The sequence below is a fragment of the Mastomys coucha genome, unplaced genomic scaffold, assembly GCF_008632895.1.
Source record: "Mastomys coucha isolate ucsf_1 unplaced genomic scaffold, UCSF_Mcou_1 pScaffold1, whole genome shotgun sequence".
In the NCBI taxonomy this organism is placed as follows: domain Eukaryota; kingdom Metazoa; phylum Chordata; class Mammalia; order Rodentia; family Muridae; genus Mastomys; species Mastomys coucha.
The window spans coordinates 16,681,271-16,703,474 of NW_022196891.1; the positions used below are offsets into that span (position 1 = coordinate 16,681,271).

Sequence of the window (22,204 nt, forward strand, 5' to 3'; positions counted from 1 at the left end):
GCTCTTCCCCAGTGCTGGCTCGCCAGTACCCCGGGGACCCTCCTGCTCTTCCCCAGTGCTGGCTCGCCTCCTTCTTTTACACGGATGCTGGTTATTGAACTTGGGTGCTCATGTGTATATTGCGAGAACTTTGCTGACTGAACCATCTCTGTAGGCCCTAGTATTTCCTTTTTATCTTTACATATTTCTTTGCATTTAATAGCCTCTTTCTTAACATTGTATGTTGGAATGCTGCATTGGCTACAGTTAATGAATACACCACCATTGATTAAAGTTTATTTTTTTATTTTTATATATTTTTTTCTTGCTCAAGGTTCCCAGAAGAGAGGTTCTACTTTACAATTCACTGCCATGGCTTTGATTTTTAACTTTATTATTGTTGTGTATAGTGTATGTATGATGTGTGTGTGTGAGAGAGGGGGGGGAGAGGGAGAGAGGGAGAGAGAGAGAGAGGGAGAGAGAGGGGGCGGAGAGGGAGAGAGGGAGAGAGAGAGTTGAGAGAGTTGCCTGTGCGAGGTCAGGAGACAAGTTTATGGAGTCATTTCTTCTGATTATACATGGGCTCTGGGGATCAAACTCAGGTCATCTAGGTTGTGTAGTAGCTGGCCTGCCTTCCTGTAGGTCCATCATTGTCCCTAGGCGCCTCTGAGCCGTGATGGTTACTCCGACTTTGCAGGCTTCTGGCAGCTCTGAGGGCTGGCTGGTGTATGGGAGGATTCCCTTTGATTACAGCAGCAATTCTTGACCTGTGGGCCATGACTTTTGGGGGTCAAATCTTAGATATCCTGCATATCAGATATTTCCATTATGGTTCATAACAGTAGCAATGAAAATAACTTTATGGTTGGGAGTCACCATAACCTGAGGCATTATCTTAAAGGATGGCAGCATTAGGAAGGTTGAGAACTGCTGGGTTAGAGCTGGCTGAGTAACCTTTACGTGCTTGTGGGGTTATGGCTTCTTGGGAGGAAGATCACGGAGACCCAGTCACTCTCTTCACGTTCTGTGAAGGCGTCTGCTTTGCACGTGCTCTGTGCTTGTTAGTGTGGACCCTGAAGCAGCATGACGTGTTGTCTGTGTAAAGTGTGACTATGTAACTGAATGACCTTGACCACCTATTCCTCCTGCATTGACCTCCCAACCGTTTGAAGTACAGGCCTAGACTACTTCTCTTGGTCTGTGCGGTGCTGCACGGCAAACCAAGAGCATCAATCATGTTAGGTGAGCAGACCGCCGACTAAGCCCATGCCCAGCCTGTGGTGCCCAGTGTCTGGAAGTTATTTCTGTGCACAGTCTATCGTCAGAGAGCAAGGAGCTACCCCTCAGTTCCTGAGGGTGGGATTTATGTATCATTGATATTGAAGTCTTCTGCATGAATAGTTTATTTATATTTAAGTCTCTATTTATATTAACTTGAATGGATTGTTGTAGCTCTGGCATTTGGCTTTCAGTTGATATTCCTGTTATATGTGCACATGTGTACACATGCATGTGTGTTAACTATTTCATTTCTGGTATACCAAGATGTTCCAGGCTTCCCCCAGCCACGGCTTCCGGGACATCACGGATCACCTCCTTGGAGCCTCGGTGCTCATAGCTGCCAGGTGAAGGGATTTGACTGTGTTTCTTCCTTCTTGGGAGCTTATGAGTACCTGCCACATACCAAGGGCAAATTTTAGGTTGTACCCACACAGTGAGAAAAGCAGGCTATGGCCTCTGGCCTCCTTTTGTGGTGAGCATTGCCCAGCAGTTTGAGAAGGCAGCCCGTGGTGTCTTAATCCTTAGGGACTGATGAATGAACAGTGAATGGAGACATTTTAGGTAAACCAGCATGGCTATAGCAACATCCAAGGAGCCAGTGCGCATGGAGCTGTCGCTGAGATGTAAAGAGAGGCATGTGGGTCCTGGCTCCTCTCTGCATCTCTAGAGACAGTGCAGCAGAGATGCCAGTGCGCATGGGGCTGTCACTGAGATGCAGAGAGGCATGTGGATCCTGGCTCCTCTCTGCATCTCTACAGACAGTAGCAGGAGAGGTGCTGGGATCCCACAAGCAGACCACTGTTCTCTGGCATCTCCTGTGCTCCTCCTGCTTATGCAGCAGGTGCTCTCTGGGCTGAACCTTCTCCAAGCAGACCACTGTTCTCTGGCATCTCCTGTGCTCCTCCTGCTTATGCAGCAGGTGCTCTCTGGGCTGAACCTTCTCCCCAGCCCTGGGAATGGTCCTTTCAATAGTTTCAGGCCTTCTCAGGTCAGTGGTTCCTGGCTCAGCAGCTCAGGGATGGTTCAGTTACGGTGGACGGCCCCTGGATTTTGATGGGCTTTTGCTTCGTTCTGTCTGATTGTCAGGTTAGCTTAGCCTGTCGTTAGGGTGTGGCTCAGTTGGGGGTGTGCTTGAGTTCCATCCTAATGCCGGGTAAATCAGGCATGATCACACACATCCATAATCCCAGCATTCGGCAGGCGAAGGCCGAGAATCAAGAGTTCCAGGTCATTATTGGCCGCACATGGAGCTAGCCAATGGACAGCCTGGGCTACACCAGACCTTATTGAAGGAAAGGATAAACGAAGAAGAATCTTGACTATGGGCCAGAGCAGAACTGAAATACTCTTTTGGATATTGTGTAATGACAAAATTTATCATTTCCTCTTGCAGATGTCCCTTTGAGGACCAGCCTGCCACCACCCCTCAGAAATTACAAATACGGTAACCTTTTTTTTATTATTATTATTATTTCAAAAGATACATAATTTTGACTTATTCTTTGTTGACATGAATCTAAATGTGATGCTTAAACATTAAGTTACTATAAATTAAAGCTACTTTGGAGGGGCAGAGGCATAGCTTCCGCATCAGTATGGAAGTTTGTTAGGGAGTCCTATTGGCAGGAGTCATAGCATGCTGTGAGAGTCCGTTGTAGCTGTGTGGGGAAGTAGCGTGCTTGAGGAATAGCATGCTTGGCAAAACTGTTTATAAACTGTTTATTGTTTGCCAAGTAATCAGAGAAGAAGAAAACAGCCAGGGACTAAGAATTAAAGGAAGTTGTTCGGGGTTGTGGGTGTGGCTCCAGCCGTAGACTGCATGGTTGGTGTCCCCGAAGCCCTGGGTTTCATCCCTCTCCTGAATAACACTGAGTGCGGTGGTACACACGTGTAGTCCAGCACTCGGAGTACAGAGACAACAGAATCTGAAGTGGAAGGTTCAAGGTCAACCTGGGACACCTATGACCCTGTCTCAAAAGCTACTTTAACATTTTAAAGGCTAATAACTTGAACATGCTAGTTTTATATGCTGCAAGTAGTGACCTAAAAATCCAGGAGCAGGAGCTGGGGGTGGGTGTCAGGTGTTTGAACGCTTACCTCGTATGCACAGAGCCCTGGGTTCCCTACCTACCGCTGCTGCATATGGTGGATAGTCCCTTAGCACCTGGGAGGTGAAGATACGAAACTCAAAATCATCCTTAGCTGTAAAGCAAGCTGTAAAGGCCAGCCTGGGGTACATGACACCTGCCTCACAAATAAATAAGTAAAGAAATAGATAAGGACTGGTAGGATGGCTCAGCAGATAGAGGGACCTGTTATCTATCCTGTCCACCTGAGACCAATCCCTGGGACCCACAAATAATGGAAAGAGAGAACTGACCTTCACACGTTGTCCTCTGCCTTGGTATACATGTATGTGACCTACACACACACACACACACACACACACACACACACACTCACACAAAGAAAAAAATACCACAATCAAGCCGAGGCTCTGTCATAGTGTTATAAAAACCATCTGGTTCCTCATTCTTAGTGGAGTAGCACTCAGCACATTTGGATTTCAGACCCTCTTGAAAGTAGCAAAGCACCTAATAAATATTTCTGCTAATTAATGCGACATTTGAAAGTGTAAATTTTTTATAACCTTAAGTCATTTTCCAGAGTGGCTTTTCATTCCATTCCCATCTGATAGGGCAACCGATGACCTACAGTCTTTCGAAATCACAATCTCTGTGTGCCCGCATTTTAATACCCAGAGTCTAATTGTGAGGTCGCAGAGGCAGCAGGCAGGAGATGGAGGCCCCGAGTGGAAAGTGCTTTGATTTATGAGACCCGCAGCATTTACATACTCCACACTGAAGCAGAGAAAGGAATAAGAAAGCGTGATTTGAGGTAAATATGAAACTTCTCAATTGTGCCTTTCACGGCTTCTGAAGGAGCCTTGAATAGAATCTCAAAATCATAGCCTTCAATCCACTTGCAAATTACATATAGTTTCCCTTTTTTGCATATTGTATTGTGTGAGTGTGTGTGTGTGTGTGTGTGTGTGTGTGTGTGTGTGTAGGTAAATGTGTACAATGTCAGCTTTCTCAAAAGATACATTTTGAAGTAAAGCAGAGCCTGGGAACTGGAAATCGCTCATTTGGTAAAGTGCTTGCTGAACACTGAGGGTCTGAGTTCATTCCCCCCAGTTCATGTAAAACATGCTAGGCTCAACGGCACATGTTTGTAACCCCAGAGCTGAGAGGGCAGAGACAGATGTGTTCTTGGGCCTTGTTGGCCAGACCAGTCTAATGGAATCCATGAGCCCAAGGCCAGGGAGAAACTCTGTCTCAAAAGTAAATAAATAGATTTGGGTGGCTCCTGAGGTAATGTTGTCCACTGGTTTTCACACTCACACCCTAACCCTAACCCTAACCTTAACCCTACATACCTGTGTACACATACATACAGACACACCACAACAATATAAAATAAGCTAGTGTAACCATCGGAGACTCAATGAGGTAGAAAGTGCATCATTAGATCACTGTCTCATTAACCCCATTGCATCACAGGGAACTGGCGGAAGAGCAGGAAGGAACTGCGGAAGCAGTGGGTCCTGACAGGCGTGGAGAGGCTCTTTGGGCTGGTGTGGCTGTGTAACAGTTGCTTTGTCTCGCTTAGCAAAGGCTTGCTGCTGGCTTTTCACCTACGCTGGTCCCCTGGTTCTCGTCTGGCCTGTGGGGACAGGACAGGGCGCTGGGTGCTGCTGAGTGGGACGGTACGGTGTCAGCTCTACTCTCTGCTGGTTGCTCTTATGTTGGGTGAAGGGCCCACTCTTAAAGCCACCAGAGTTGGTGAGCTCTGAGACCCTCCCATTTAATTAGTATCTACATCTGTTGATTCAGTCACTCATCCCAGGGGCTCAGGCACGATGCATTTGTACCCAGAGTAATCCTGACTTCTCTATTCTTTGCGGATGCCAACCCTGTGTGGGAGTTTTAAAATTATATTTGTTGTTTGTTTGTAGTAGAATAATTCTAATCCAGCGACATGGCTACCTCTGGCAAGGATCACATCCAAAGACCTAGGTCTGTGTAATCCGACTGGAGTACAGGCATGCCCTTAGTGTGCACATTTCATCCCAAACAGTGATGTCTAATGTAGGGGCAGACAAAGTGACAAATCAGAGAATGATTTGACAGAATGAATCAGAGAGAAGATGCACCCAAGTCTCATGAGAGCAGACAGGAAAGAGGCTGCTTAAGAACTGTGCGGGGAGAGGCAATGCAGAGCAGAGCAGAGCAGTTCATGGAGTCAGAGGCACTTTTTCTTTTCTTTTCTTTTCTTTTCTTTTCTTTTCTTTTTTTTTTTTTTGAGACAGGGTTTCTTGTGTAGCCCTGGCTGTCCTGGAACTCACTCTGTAGATCAGGTTGGCCTCAAACTCAGAAATCCGCCTGCCTCTGCCTCCCAAGTGCTGGGATCAAAGGCGTGCGCCACCACTCCCCGGCTTCAGAGGCAGTTTTTCTAAGCAGAACAATTCACTCAGAAACTGAGAGAAGTCAGTTTGAATCGTTTGGCTCAGAGAGGCATTTTGGGCCTGAACCACTGAGTTGGACCAGCCAGCCAGAGTTCAGAAAGAGCTACAAAGTATGGGTTTATTTAGCTCTGAGACAACAATTATGTCTGGTGAATAAAAGTTGCTTTTACAGTTTGTTTGTTTGTTTGTTTGTTTGTTCAGACAGAGCCTCTCAATGTAGCCCCAGCTGGCCCAGAACTCACAAAGATCTGCCTGCCTCTGCTTCCTGAGTGCTGGGATTAAAACTGTGTGTCGTAACACCTGGCAAGCATTGTGTGTTTTTGAGGCAGTATGAACTTTAACAGTGCATGGGATAGCATATTAAATACTCCACAAATATAAAATACTATTTATCTTAAACATGTAGAACCCCATTTTCTCTGCTGTTGTGATCATGTGTATGAGTTTTCGCCTGTGTGTGTGTGTGTGTACCCTGTGCCTGTAGAAGCCAGAAGAGTTTGTCAGACGTCCATAACGAGTTCTTGACAGTTGTGAACCAGCATGTGTGTGCTTGGAACCTGGATCCTCGGCAAGAGAAGCAAGTGTTCTCAAGCGCTGAGCGGCCTTCACAGCCCCTATTTCTATATATATTTAAAACATGTATCTTGTTTTTATCTGCATATGTGTCTGTGTGTATATTCCTGTGGAGGCTGGAGGGAAGCATTGGATCTCCTGAAGCTAAGTCACAGATGATAATCATGAGCCACCAGCGTGGGTCCTGATCCTCTGAAGGAACCGCACCCACTTAACTCAGGCCGGCTCCCTAGCCCCATAAAAGTATGTTTATAAAATTGCATCTCGCAAGGAATTTTTAGTAAGGAAAGATGTTTTTGTTAATAAAGTGATTTGTGGGATTTTTTTTAAAAAAGGAGTCAAGATAAGCATCTCTGTAATCCCAGCACTGGGGGAGCTAGAAGCAAGAGAATCGGGAGTTCAAGACTAGCCTTGGCCGCATAGCAAGTTCAAAGCCAGCCTGGGGAAACAAACAAAAATCAAAACCAGGCAAAAACAAACAGATCACTCCAAAGTCAGGACGAGTGGTGATGTCACTGTAGAAGAAGGAACATTTTTCTTTGCTTTCTTTGGTTTTGCCAATTTTATTGAAGAGAAAAGTCTGATGAAAATGTCCACACATAGCATTTTTGGCCTGCTTTTTAAAATGTAGCTTCCCTGGTGGGTTTGCTGAGCGCACTGGAACATTTCTTTCCCAGTAGGGTCTGGAGATATTTCTCAGCAGTTGAGCACTTGCTGCTTTTGCAGGGGACCCAGGTTCAGTTCCTAGCACAGATATGGTTGCTCACAGCCATCCTGATACAGTTCCATGGGGACTGAATGTCTTCTTCAGACTTTTGATGGCACCAGGGTCAAACATGGTACACAGACATCCACGTAGCCAAAACACGGTATAATAGAGAAATGAATAAATCTAAGAAGTAAGCTTTGCATTGAACAGTCACCCATTTGGTAAGGAGCTTGCTTTGCCTATCTGAGGACCTTTGTTTGACCCCAGGCACCCATGTAAAAAAGCCCAGCCTGGTAGTGGTCCCTGGAGATGGCAGTGTTGAGGAGGAGAGACTAGCAGGTCCCTGAGTGTGCTGGTTAACCAGCCTTGCTTCTTGGAGGGCCGGGTAGACAGACTGTGTGAACTCTAGGTGCAGTGAAAGACTCTGTAAACACTGCATGGCTGGCCAGAGGGGAAGACACCTGACACGGACCTCAGGCTTCCATATGTGTGCATATAGATGCATGTACTCCATGCACAAACACCTACAACACTTACACACACATGTGCGTGCATCCATAACACATGCATGCATATGCACACACGTGCATACACTCATACTGTATGCATATGTAGGCACATAAATATGCACCTGTACACACATGTGCACATGCATGGACACAAAAAGGCATAACAGATATTGGTGTCTTTTGGGCACTGGCCTGCTCACATGACCTCTGAATTCTGTTTGAATTCTGAAGGTAACTGCCCTGAGAGCTAATTGGTCTTTATAAGCCACTTTTCTCACTTGTGTCTTTTTTATTTACAGTTTCACCATGCAGCCCTGGCCAGAACTTGCCCGGTAGACCAAGGTGGCCTGGAACTCATAGTGATCTGCCAGCCTCTGTCTCCTGAATGAAGATGTATACTACCATGCCTGGCTGTTCACTTGTGTCTTAATTTAAAATTTATATATGGATTTTTAAAAAATTGTTCACTCTTGACTTTTAGTGGCTATAGAAGATAAAATGGAGTTGTGTGTTTGCTTTTCAGACTTCTGATGTTCCAGTGTTCCATGCCAAAGACCTAAACTTTGAACCCATACACACATGTCTGACCCACAGGCCTCATGAGGCCCAATATAAAAGTGACTCATACTTAAAACATTACCAACTTTTCTGTGATGTGGTTTTTTGCAGTTCAGTGGCTTCTGATTGTGAAGTTTGTAGATGACAATGTCATATCACTCAAAGTCAAAGGGTTGGACACTTACCAATTAAAAATATTTTTTATATCTCTCTCCCTCCCTCTTTCTCTCTTTCTCCCTCTCTGTTCCTCTCTCCTCTCTTCTCTTCTCTCCCCTCCCCCCTTTTTGTCCCTCCTTCCTCCTACCAAGACCATCATATGCCTTCATAGGCAAGGCTCCACCACTAAGCTCTACCTCTGGTCTCCTATACTTTGAATAATTTGCTAAAAAGCATTATTTTTTTACAGTTGAACAGATTTTAAATAGGTGTGTTCATAAAGAAAGGGTTTCTGTTTTCCAGTTTCTTCTAATAATTACAGCAGATGTGTTTAGATACATTTGTATGAAGAAAAAACTTGTTTTGTTTTTCTTTCAGATACACTAAAGATTCTTCATCAAGCTCACAAAGCAAAGGTGTGTGTAGGAGTGTATCTGGTGGGTGGGGTTTCTGATGAGAGGTGTTTCTGGTGGGTGGGGTATCAGATGGGTGGGGTATCTGGTGGTTGGGGTATCTGGTGGGTGGAGTTTCTGATGAGAGGTGTTTCTGATGGGTGGGGTATCTGGTGGGTGGGATTTCTGGTGGTTGGGGTATCTGGTGGGTGGGGTATCAGATGGGTGGGGTATCTGGTGGGTGGGATATCAGATGGGTGGAGTATCTGGTGGGTGGGGTATCTGATGGGTGGGGTTTCTGCTATACCTCCACAAATATTGCTAGAATTGGGAATAAGTAAATGAACTTGTGTGTCTAAAATATCTTCTAGTCTAGAAATTTATTTCTTTGGAGTATTGCTTTCTTTCTTCTTTTCTTTTCTTTTTTTCCATCTTCCTTTCCCATTAAAGGGGAAAAAAAGTAGAGACTGGGAGATGGTTTAGTCACTAGTGTTTACCTTCCAGGCACAGGGACCTGAGTTCTGATCCCCGGCACCCAGGTAAAAGCAGTGCTGTACACCTGTAACCTCAGGGAATATCTCACTGGGAAGGTGGAGATGGGGTGGGGCCGGATCTCCGGGTTGACTTATGGATGCCAAGTGTGCGTTGTTCACGGGTGCAGGAGTGAGGTTGTGGTGGAAGGAGACTTTTGTGAGGTCCATGAGGATGTGGCAACTCCAGAGGAGGCTTGTACATTCCTCTGTAGTGGATGAGGAGGAAGAACCAGGACACCATGTCTCCATGGTTCCTACTATGGCAGGCCATGCTGGCATCAGCATTTTCTGATTGGACTGTCTTAAACGGCAGCCATGTCTGTCTTTTCTGTGTGCACCTGAGGTTTCCCAATGATGTCTCAAAGTAAAGGCTTTAAAAAAGAAAGAAATTACAACAACAAAATTAGCAGAAATTGAAGAAATTAACTGACATGGACAGACATCTGGCATTTGCATGAACATATACAGACACATATGTGTGCATATACTCCACATATGTACAAAGGCCAAGTCGGGCCAGCGAGATCACTCAGTGGGTACAGGCACCTGCTGTCATGTCTGACAGTTATCCTCTGACCGCTGGTGTGGGTTGTACACATCATACACACATAAAGATGTGAATAGCCATATGTACTTGTTAGAAATAGATCTTTTCAAAGTGAATAGCTGGGCATGGTGGCACATACCTTTAATCCCTGCACTTGGAGGGCAGGGAGGAGGATCTCAGTGAGTTCAAGACCAGCCTGGTCTACATAGTGAGTTCAGGACAGTTAAGACTACATAAAAAGACATAATCTCAAAATAAATAAATAAATAATTAAATAAATAAAATAAAGGAGGATGTTAGTTAACATGCACATAAAAAATACCTATCATCTATTTAGACAAAATAGGCAAAGAATGTAGTAAAAACCCAAGTTGTATTTTTTTTAAAAAAAAAATCCCATTATCACCTGGCAGCATAATATCTTCCACATTCCTAATTCTGCACCAGAAACAAAGGCCCAGAAGTAAACACTGGTATTCTGTATGGGTGCTGGCCACAAGAGCTCTGGTGGGTGCTCCCACAGAGGCACGGGCTACCCAGAGTGTCCCTTGCCTGAAGAGAGCTATGTGTTTCTGTGTTTTGTGCCTTTATTTATATGATCTTGACATACCCTGTAGGGTTCCGATGAAGTTGCCGGCAATGGGGTGCTTCTCAGGCAGGGTGGGGACATCTTTGCTCTTGAGCCTCATTGGCCTTGCGTAGACTCCTCATTGAAACCATCAGCCCAATCTTATATGAACTGCTCAAGGATGGGGGACATGCCTCTGTGTGGATATGTGTACATATGTCTATGTGCACATGTGTCTCTGTACATGTGGGTATGGAGACAGGTGTGCACATGTATGTGAAGACCAGAGGTCAACATCAAATGTCTTCCTCCATTGCTCTTCAGCTTCTGTTGTTTTTGTTTTTGTTGTTTTGAGACAGTCTCACTGTGAAGTTCTAGCTGGCTTGAAACTTGCTACGTAGACCCAGCTGGCCTCAAACTTGCAGAGAGATGTGCCCGCCTCTGCCTTGAGATTGCTGCGATTAAAGCTTTTTCCATTAAGCCTGGCTTCCACCGTAGCTTAGACAGAATCTCCCACTGAGCCTGGGGCTCGTGATCCAGCTACACCGGCTGGCTCATCCCCAGGATCATCTTTTTTCCACCTTGCCAGCACTGGTTTACACACATGCACCACCATGCCCAGCTTTTGAACTCCGGCCATTGCATTTATTGGGCAAGCACTTCACCAGATGAACTATGAGCCACCCGAGCCCCGAGGGACCATTTCTTATGTTCATTCCCCTTCATACCTCCAGCACCTAGTGTAATGCTTGGGTTATAGGAATTCTTATAGTGTTTAAAACCTTTATTGCATTTTTGTTTATTAGTTGCATGTGCATATGGGTGTGCCGTGGTGCATGTGTGGAGCTCAGAGGGCAACTTTCAGGACTCTTTTCTCTCCTTCCACTGTGTAGAACCCCAGGATCACCCAGGGGTCCTCAGGCTTCAAGTGCTGCCCTCTGAGCTGTCTCACTCACCCTCCCTAACAAGAGTTGAGCCAAGTAGTCATGAACTAATTGAATTTTATTCTTATTTCAAGTCACTGGTACAGTTGGTCAGGTAAACGTGTGTCACACATGACAGGAGCAAGTGCCCGAGATTGTCAGGTGTTTTCGGGATAGGGTGACATTTATTTCATATGAAAATTTGACAGTGTCTCAAAATACTGGGCTCACACGTGTCGGAGGCTACAATGTGGCATCTGCTCTTTTACCAGAACATTTTACCACAGTCACCTCAGGCTTCATGTGAGCAGTGTTTTTATTCTTACTTTTAAATGGTAGGGAAGGCAAGGTATGGTTTTGTTTTGAATTTTTTAGTTTCTTTTCTCTCTGCTGTGAGAGAATGCCTGACAAAAGCGACTTAACAGGGTTTTGTTATGTATGTATTACCTTATATAACTAAAGCCCAGTTCTAGGGCATAGTCCATCCTGGAGGAAAACCCCAGCATTTATAATCAAGCAGCAGAGCCATACATGCTGGAACTCGCATCCACCTCGCTGGTGTGTCTGCGCAGTAGCCAGAGGAGGCGAGTCTGCGCAGTAGCCAGAGGAGGCGAGTCTGTGCAGTAGCCAGAGGAGGCGAGTCTGCGCAGTAGCCAGAGGAGGATGTTGCTGCTCTGCTCTGTTACTGTCAGTGGTACTCACTCCCTTGAGACAGGATCCCTCACTGAGCCTAGAATTGGGCTGGCAGGCTGTAAGCCCCAGCGACTCCTATCTGCTCTCCATGTGGTGCTGAAGTCATAGGCACCTTCCATTTTCGGAGGGTACTGGGGATTTGAACTCATGTCCTCATGCTTGAACAGAGAATGTTCTTCCTCAGTGAGCCATCTCTCCAGCCCTACAGCCATATTTTTTAAGAGAGAAATAAGTAAGACTTTAGAAGACAGCACATGATACATTTCTGTTTGCACCGCAGGGTCTACGAGAGCATCTCCACCCGTGTGGCACATGCAGCAATGGGGTCGGGGAGCCCACACGCAGGCACACACTCTGCAGAGGAGAGCTTCGTAGCCAGGGCAAGCGACAGGACACTTTCTAACTTTTGTTCTTTGTGTGCTTGGAGAACTTTGTGTTTAGTCTCTATGTTCTAAAAGAACTTTTTTTTTTCTTTTTTGTTTTTTCGAGACAGGGTTTCTCTGTGTAGCCCTGGCTGTCCTGGAACTCACTCTGTAGACCAGGCTGGCCTTGAACTCAGAAATCCACCTGCCTCTGCCTCCCAAGTGCGGGGATTAAAGGCATGTGCCACCACCATCCGGCTCTGAAAGAACTTTTAATAGAGCGTTATAGTTTGTTTTCTCAGTGAATGTGCTCTGGAGTTCAGGGCCCTTTGTCTGGAGTGAGTGAAGTTCATGAGCCATGGACTATGGAGTCTGGCTTAGGGCTTCAGTTTCGGTAGAGGAGAGACCTTTCTGTGGAGTCTCTCCCAGATATATTCTAGAAGTAGGGTAGACTGGGATCGATATTGTTTAATCAGTAAAGTGTTTGCCTTGCAAGCCTGAGGAGCAGAGTTCAGGTCCCCAAAACTCACATAGAAGGCCAGGTGTGGTGGCAAACATGTGATCAGCATTGGAGAAGCAGAGACGGGCAGATCCCCGAACTCGTGGCCAGCGAGTCCAGCTCGTCAGTGAGTTCTAGGTTCAGTGAAAGACCCTGCCGCAAAAAATGAGGAGTAGAGATGAAGATGACACCTACCATTGCCTCCTGACCTGCATTAAACACGTACCCACACACTCAGGTACACACACGTACATGGAACTAGCCTAGCCCTCTAGACAGCTGACTTCTGATTGGCAGGTGGCACCGTGTGCTGTTCAGATGGAGACAGCGGCTCCAGATTGCTTCCCTTGACGTCCAACCAGATTTGTAAACATCGCTGGAGAACAAACATCCACCGCCACACCAAACCACATGACAGTTAATAAGACGCAGGCTGAATTCCTTGTCAGCTTGGGCAGAGATTTTAAACATGTGCCCTTGGGGCCACTTAAGGCCCATCTGCGTCTCTCGGAAGTCACATTGTCAAGAGCGTGTCTCCAGTTCCACCTCTGATGAGCCACGTGCCCTGGGCCTGCACGTTTGCAAATCTTCCCAGGTTCTTGTGATGATGACGATGCCACATGGTGACAGCAAACACAGAGAGCTTAGTCAGCGCTGAGGGTCCAGAGGGATCGTCACACACCCCTCCCACCGGGGAAAGAGCAAGCTGCGCTCCTTTCCCCTCTTCTAGCCGCGAGGTAACTGAAGCCTGGAGATGTTTTTAGTGTAGGCAGAGGGAACCTGTATGGTAATCTTGGTTTGACTCCAAAGCCTGTCTCTAGCGTTGGTGTACAAGATTGGCACTTAGTAGGTCTAAACTCTGCGTCTCCTCTGCTCTCCCTTTACCACAGTGACCTAGATTATTGCCGAGACTCCATGTAGTAGCTGTGTGTGTGTGTTGTATGTGTATGTTCATAGGTGTGTATACGTGTACATGCTGGGAGCCTGCATATATATACATGCATATGGAGGCCAGAAGTTGATGTTGATGACTTCCTTTATCACTGTCCACCCTACTTTTAAAAATATCTGCTTGTTTGTTATTTGCACATGTACACATGTGTGTATATATACACACATGAGTGTGTAAGGGTGTGCCTACGGAGTCCAGAAGAGAGCCTTCTATCCATTGGAGCTGGAGTTACATGTGAGCTGCCTGACATCAGTGCTAGGATCTAAACTCCAGTCTCCATGATAGAGAAGCAAGTGCTAGCCTCCACGCTGTCCCTCCAGGCCGATCCGCCTTCCTTTCTGAGGCTGGGTCTCTCGTGACCCTGGGCTTGCTGTTTGATTAGGCTGACTGGCCAGTGAGCGCCCGGGAGTCCTCCTGTCTCCACCGCCCTAGCTCTGGTGTTCCATAGCCTGGGGTTCTGAACTCAGGTCCTCATCCCTGTAGAGCAAATGCTTCCCTGGCTCAAGTGCTTCCCCAGCCCCGTACAAGTGACACTCTCAGGATGTCTTGGGCAAGCGTACTGATCAGATGGGGATTCTTTTTCTTTAGACAAATGAGCTTGTGTTGGGTTTGGAGGACGATGACACACTCCTGCTAAAGGAAGACAGAACACTGAAGGCCTCGGGAATAGGTGAGAAAGGCTGAGTGGGTGGGCACTGGGCTTCCCGACCTGTGCGCTAGGCCTCCTGGCCGATGGCATCTCTGCTAAGTAAATGCCCTGTGCTGAGCATGCCGTGTGCTGATCACTTGACCAGGGGCACTGGCATTTGCTCTGCATATGTGCAGAATGCAAATAGTCCATTTCAGGTTTGCCGTGAGGCACTCCATGAGGGTCATTTGAAATGATTGACAGGTTGTTAGCACAGTAACTGCGGACGGACCGTTCACAACACTGTTGGAGAGAACTGGACCTAGTGGAACTAATGTAGAATAATGAAATGAGATGTTGTTTGCACAACACGCAGCAGAACTTCTGATAATCACTCAAGACTCTCAGGGCCAGCCAAGTTGTGGAATTTAAACTATACGCCTGGTGTGTACAGTGGGAAAATCACTCCATTTAGCCTTTCAACCTAGACTATGTGTTGGGTTCTGTTTGGAAGAAGTGCTGTGTGACTCCTGGCCATTAGATGTCACTGTTAAGCTATTTCTGCCTTCACTAAGGTGGTGTATGTGAGTGTGAGCTACTCTGAGGAGCAGGCACACGAGCAGGCACACGCAGCCTGGGACGCACCTCTGAGGTCGCAGTGCACACTCTCTGAGTCCCCACATACATGGACTGTGAGGGCTACGCTGGGAAGCTGTTCGTTTTGGCGAGGAACGTCCAGATGTCAGGAATTCACCTCTTTCCAATGAAGTAGCGTTTAAAATAATCCGTGAAGGGGCTGGGGAGATGTCTCCATGGGTGGGGGAGCTTACCATGCAAGCTTGAGGACCTGGATTTGAACCCCAGAACACTTGCAAAAAAGCTGGGTGTGGCCATGCCTGCACCTGTGACCACATCAGTGTGGGAGGTGGGGTTAGGAGAGTCTCTAGGGCTTGCTGTCAGCCCAGGTTCACTGACAGACCTAGTCTCAAGGGATAAGGTGACAACTGATGTCCCCTTTTAGCCTCTGCATACAGACTCTTGCATCTGCATGAGCACTTGCACACACACACACACAAACACACACACACACACACACACACTCTCTCTCTCTCTCGCTCTAATAAATAAATGGCAGGTTATGAAATTATAAACTTCATCTCTCTGTACTACTATTAGTACCTGTTTGTATTATAAATACTGTAGCTTTATTGTTATTTGACAGTAAGAAGTCATTTTTGTGTCTCTGTGAATTGGGCACGGGAATCGTAGTCTCTGGAGCTTATGTTCTTTTCTGTCACTTCATCCAGGATCACGTTCCCTAGAAGTCAGTCAAGTTTGAGACTGTCTATAATGGCTTCTTTCTGAGCGTGGGGGTGCATGCCTTTAATCCTGGCTCTCAGGAGGCTGAGGTTGGAGGACCATGGGTTTCAGGCTAACCTGGGTTGCATGACAAGTGCTAGGCCAATCTAGACTACTGCTGAGAGCCTTGTGTAAATGAGTAATTAATAAATTAATGTTTCTGCTTTTTGGAAAAAGTCATCCATTAAATCGGTATTGAATGTTTATTTTGTATCAGTGAGAAATGTTTGTTTTTTTTTTTTTTTTTTTTTTTTAGCTTGACACTTAGTGTATCAAATGCTGCCTTTCTAGCAGGTGGCACTTCTCTGACGGAGACTTCTAGAGACTGGAGGGAGCCTGGCTTGCTTTAAAATCTGAAGCCCAAATGAATGTTCTAGACTGGTATTGATGTGAGAATGGACGAATAGCCCAGTGAAAAGCAATGCAAACAGGAAAAGGCTACAAGACAGTAAAGTTAACATCTCTTAAATAAACAGGGAAGACATGGATTAGCCAAAAAATGATGTGAGTTTCTAGGAAACAAATTGCAAATCTTTAATTCAGTCTTTATTTTAAAAGAAATTTTAGATGGATTAATGTTACATCATTTTAAAATACTTTTGAGGCTGGAGAGATGGCTCAGTGGTTAAGAGTACTGACTGCTCTTCCAGAGGTCCTGAGTTCAGTTCCTACCAACCACATGGTGGCTTAAAACCATCTGTAATGAGATCCAGATGCCCTCTTCTGGTGCATCTGAAGACAGCTACTTTGTACTCATATTCATAAAATAAATAAAAATAATTCTTAAAAAATATTTTTACTTGCTGGGTATAGTGGCACTTGGAAGTCAGAACAGGTGGGTCTCTGTGAGTTTGAGACTAGCCTAGTCTACATAGTGAGTTCCAGAATTACACTGTGAGACCCTGTCTCGAAACTATATACATAATTTTGTATGTATGTATGCATGTGTGTATGTATGTGTGAGGGGCGCAGTGACGTGCACCATGGTACGCATTTGGAGCTAGATGACAACCTGTGGAAGCTGGTTCTTTCCTCCCACCACGTGTGTCCCAGGGAATGGAATTTAGAACTTCAGGCTTGACAGCACGTTCCCTACCAGTTGAGCCACCTTCTCATTTCATAAAAACATGAACTCATGACCTCAGAGGAGATGCTATAGAGGGAAACGGTGATAAATATGACCTTGAAAATGGCCCACAGACTGTGTTGCCTAGTTTTGTGTCTCCTTGACACCAACTAGAGTCATTTGGGAAGCAGGAGTCTCAAGTGAGAGAAAAATGGCCCCACCAGACTGCCCTGTGGGCAAGCCTGTGATTCATTTTCTTGATTGATAATTAACGTGGGAGGACCCAGATCACTGTGAATGGTGTCACCCCTGTGCTGGTGGTCCCGCATAGTATAAGAAAGCAGGCTGAGCAAGCTATGAGGAACAAGCCAGTAAGCAGCATCCTTCCATGGCCTCTGTATCAGGTCCTGCCTCTAAGTTCCAGCCCCGCTTGAGTTCCTGTCCTGATTTCCCGGGATGATGGACTGTGATGTGAGACTGTATGCTGAAATAATCCCCATCCCCCCATGTGCTTATGGTCTTCATCACAGTAATGAAAACCCTAAATAAGGCACAGACCTAAAGGAAAAGTAACAGAGTATGAATACATATGTTGAGTATGTTAAATGACAGGTAAAAAGTTGTTAACCTGACTGAAGAAGTCTTCAGGACTTTGAGAGATGGGCACAGGAGGATCCCTGGGGCTCACCAGCCAGCCAGACTAGCCAGTTGGTGAGCTCCAGGATCAGTGAGATCCTGTCTCAGACAAGTAAGGTGCAGGAACTGGAGAGATGGCTTAGTGGCTAAGAGCACACACTGCTCTTACCCAAGTTCAGTTCCTAACACTCATGTTGGGTAGCTTACAGTTTCCTATAGCTCCAGCTACTCACGATCAACACACTACACACACACACAGACACACACACACACACACACACACACACATACACACACACAAATTTAAAACATTTAATCTGGGTGGTGGTGGTGTATGCCTTTAATCCTAGCTCTTGGGAGACAGAGATAGATGGAGTCTGTGGGTTCAAGGCCAGCCTGGTCTACAGAGTGAGTTCCAGGACAGTCAAGGCTACACAGAGAAACCCTGTCTTTAAAAAAAAAAAAAAAAAGCAACAAAAAAAAACCCCAAAACATTTCATTTAATTTAAAAGTAGAAATACAAATAAGGTAGAAAATGACTGATATCAAATCCATGCACACATACACACACATGTGCACATACCATAGACATACATGCAGACAACCATGTAGTTAATCTAGAAAAGATAAATGTAAATGATCCTATACAGATCCTAGAGTGAATGAACTGGAAGCATGTTTAAAAGGCTTCCACACTACTGGCAGGGTGGCAGTGTTGAAATAGGTGCTCTCTGCATAGCAGAGCCAAGAAACTGAGTCACTCCCTAGCCCCAAGGCTTGGGCTCAGAACTTGATTCTGTCCCTTATGTCCACCCAGGTGACCTCAGACATCCATGTTGTCCATGTGTCTGTGCGTGTGCACATATGGAGCAGCTCTCACAAGATTGGTAGTCATGCATAACACTGGTGAGCCCCAGGGAGGTTACAGTCTAGATAAGAATTTCCTCGTGCACATCTGCTAAGTGCATGCACTTCCTTTCATGTTCTGCAGTCAGGGCGACTTCATGTATCTTTTGAGTCAATAGAAACCTGCCTCCTCGGGTCCACCAGATTCTACAAGGTGGAAGGGTTCCCTCTTGTGTCCCCGGTTGCATTCACTGATGTGGACATTTGCCCATGGATGGAGAATAAATTGTGTGACATCATCATCATCATTACCATCATCATTTAAAACTCACACATGGGGCAGATGGTTCAGCAGTTAGCACACTGGACACTGTTTTAGAAGACTGGAGTTTGCATCCCGGCGTTAGTTGGGTAATTCTCACACAGTGCCTGGAACTCCAGCTCCAAGGTATTGAATGTCCTCTTTCTGGTCACTGCCTGTACCCATTCCCCACCACACATGTGCACGCCCACTCACACACACATAATAATAATGTTTGGATATTTTTTAAAATAACAAAATGTATATAATCTGTGTTTGTAAGTGTATATGGAGGAAGGGTCACATGTCTGAGAGATGGAAATGCTGCCTTGGATGGCTGATTTGATTTTCCTTCTCTGTGTTCTCTGATTATTCTTGCGATTTCAATCCTTCCCTATAATTAGGACCATTTTTTAAAAAAAAAAACTGTGTGTATGTTTGTGTGTGTGTGTGTGTGTGTGTGCGCACACGCGCGCGCGTGTGTATTGCTTATGGGTGCATGTCCATGAGTTGTGTGAATGCGTAGAGGCCAGCGGCTGGTGACAGGTGCCTTCCTCAATCTTTATCTTATTTTTGACTCCTATTAAAGCTAGATCTCAGCAAGTAGGCTAAGGCAGCTAGCCAGCGAGCCCCAGAAACCTAACTGTACCGGCTCTCCCAGTGCTGGGGTTACAAGAATGTGCCACTCCATCTGGCCTTTTTTAAATGTGGATTTTGAGGATAGAACTTGTGTTTTGATGTTTACAAAGCAAGCATTTCACCCATTCTTGTTTGAATGCTTTGATCAGACTTTGATTGAAATCAGGTTCTTTTTGTGGGTTTCTCTCTGGGCTTGGAGTGATCTAGGGATCCCCAAAATATCCTCTAGAACTGGCAAGGCAGCATGTGCGCCCCCCCCAGAAACAATTTCCTCTGCTTTCTGGAGCCATGTTCTTGTCCTCTGGGGAGCAAGCCTGGGTTATAGCCTGGGGAGGACACGAGGTCCCCCGAGAGCAACAGGAAATTACAAGTGGGAGTGGAGTTGTCAAGTGTGATTTTTCTAGGGAATTTTCCTTCCCGCCTGCGACTGGCTGGGCTTTGGAGAGGTTTAAGAGCAGAGCTCAAAGTCAGCTCGTGCTCCCCTTGCACTCCTTGATCTCTTGAAGAGCTGTCAGTTGGCTATCACAGCCAGTTGCCATGGGAATAACGCAGTGTGATAAATATGTCACTCTGACTTTCTGCAGGAGTTGGAAAAGAGAGGCTGGGAGGGGAGCTGGGAGAGCAGAGCAGGAAGACTCCATCCCTCCACACCTTCCACTTTACTGGGACCCTGTGCTACACTCCACACTGGACACACGGCACCCATTTTTGTTTGTGGACTTGTATGAATAAAATAATTTGTCCCAGGACTGGGAAGCTCACTCACTGAGCAAGAACATTTGTTGTTCAAGCATGAGGACCTGGGTTCGGATCCCTAGCACCCATGTAAAAAGGTGGGTGTGCCCACCCACATTCACCTATAATCCCAGAACTGTGGAGGACAAAGATAGGAGATTGCTGAGGCTTGCCCACCACCGGCCTAGCCCAGGTTAGCTGAGAGACCCTCTCAAATAAGACAGAATGATGGGACAGGACAGCGGCACCCTCCTCTGACGTCTGTGTGCAGTGTCTGCAAATGTCACATGCACCTGCAGGACACACGTCAAAAAGAGAAATCCGATTTCCTTCCAGGGAGGAGGGGGAGTTTCACCAAGATGTATAACTTAGACGACTCAAGGGTTGGTCTTGGTCATTGAAGTCTCGTGGACTAATTCACCTCAAAAAGAAAAGTATTTATTAAGTTCCTGCAGCAATGTTTTATGTTTCATTTTGCTCTCTGCTTCTGCTGCTCCCTTTGGAATCTGTTCTGCCTTGAGAAGGAATTGGTGGCTTAGTGCTGCTCATAGAGCAGCCTGAGCTTTACTATAAAGAGGGGAAAGTGGACCACGCCAGCGCTGCAGTCTCCGGGGAACAGCTCACGCCAACCTTGCTCTGTAATAATCCCGGGACTCCCCTGGGGTTCGTTTTCATTTTCCGTGTCACTTCTGCCATCAGCTTCCCGCCCCCGCCCCCACCCTCAACCTCTCCATCACGTCCTCCTACAGAGCCGCTGTAGGTGGACAGCTCTGGCTCCCACTGCTTCCCAGGGTGGGACTTACAGGTCCTTCAGGCTCAAGGTTCTTTCCTGTCCCTTTCTTGGGGTCTAATATCTTAGGACAGACAAGTTTTCTTTCTTGACACTGTCCCAATGGCTCTCCTTCACATCGTAACAGTGACCGACTAGACTCAGTAATGTTGGTTGGGGTTCTAAAAGAGATCCACGGTACACCTCTACAGACGTGTGTGTGTGTGTGTGTGTGTGTGTGTGTGTGTGCACACGTGCATACGTGTGCCTGTGAGTATAGAGGCCACAGGACAGCTTCAATGGCTTTGCTTTGTTGAGACAGAGTCTCTCACTAGCCTGAAAATGGAGTGGACTAGTGAGCCCTGAGCACTGCCTGCCCCTGCCTCCACAGCCCTGGGAATCCAAACACTTGCCACCAAGCTTGGCCTTTTTCTGCAGCCTCTGGCAAGGGGTAAAGAATGAAAAGCAGGTCTTCAAGCTTGCGAGGCCGCCGCTCTACCAATTGAGCCGTCTTCGCAGCCCTCCTCCGTTATTAGTGTAAGTGTTTGTCTTCTACGGCTCTGTTTGTTTTCCTTCCTATCTAGCGGTGCTAGGGAATTAAGCCTGGTGCCCTGCACACACTGGCTGCCGCTGCATTACTGAGCTCTACCCTGCCAGTTCTTTTTTTTTTTTTTTTAAAGTATTGCTTTTTGACATATAATGATTTTATGTGTTTTTACGAATTTATAAGTAAGGATATTTGTGCACTCTGTGGAGTACAGTGTCATTTTGATACACAAACACATACACACAAATACGTACATATATACATATACACATATACATATATCTATACATACACATGCGTATATATGCACATATACACACATATACATACACAGATATACATACCACATACACATATGTATATAAAATGAACAAGTCTGTCACTCTAGACAATAATCATTTCTTTATGTTGGGAACATGCCAAATCCTTTCTTCTAGCCATTTCAAAAACAGCATATCCGGACCCCTGCAAGCCTGATTCTATAGAAACAAGTTTTTAAAAATGTGTATAGAAAATGTATGTGTTTGTGTGCACGGGTGTCTTCGTTAGAAATTCTATTGCTGTGAAGAGACATCATGACCGTGGCATTTAATTGGGGATTGCTACAGATCGTTCAGAAGTTCAGTCCATTGTCATGCATGACAGCACGCAGGCAGACGTGGTACTGGAGAGAGAGATGGCTGAGAGCTCTACACCCACATCTGCAGATAGAGTGCGGGGGAAGTGTTAGTGACCCCAAAAGACCAGACAGGAGCCGATCCAGTGCCATCACGTCAGGGCCTTTATTCAAGCACTTGGGCTCCCTCAGCCCACTGCCAACATGGGTTTGGTGGAGAGGAGCTCTGAACATCTATTGGGGTAAAGTTTTATAGAAAGCAGCAAGCCAGGTAGGATGGGGAGGAGGGTGGTGGTGGTG

General features: G+C 46.1%; 1 protein-coding gene across 7 annotated transcripts in view; it reads left to right on the top strand.

Annotated features, from left to right (window-relative positions):
- CUNH2orf76 (chromosome unknown C2orf76 homolog) overlaps positions 1-22,204 on the top strand; it is a 69,727-nt gene that overhangs the window by 39,937 nt on the left and 7,586 nt on the right. The window contains exons 3-7 of one of the 7 annotated variants that reach the window (XM_031380734.1): positions 2,654-2,704; positions 4,023-4,158; positions 8,672-8,709; positions 9,190-9,224; positions 14,351-14,430. In XM_031380734.1, coding sequence (XP_031236594.1) covers positions 2,654-2,704; positions 4,023-4,158; positions 8,672-8,709; positions 9,190-9,203 — 239 coding nt within the window. In that variant the 3' untranslated portion in view covers positions 9,204-9,224; positions 14,351-14,430. Of the gene's footprint in view, positions 1-2,653; positions 2,705-4,022; positions 4,159-8,671; positions 8,710-9,189; positions 9,225-14,350; positions 14,433-22,204 lie in introns of those variants that run through there. The other 6 variants (XM_031380737.1, XM_031380740.1, XM_031380730.1 and 3 more) reach the window with 6 other exon arrangements.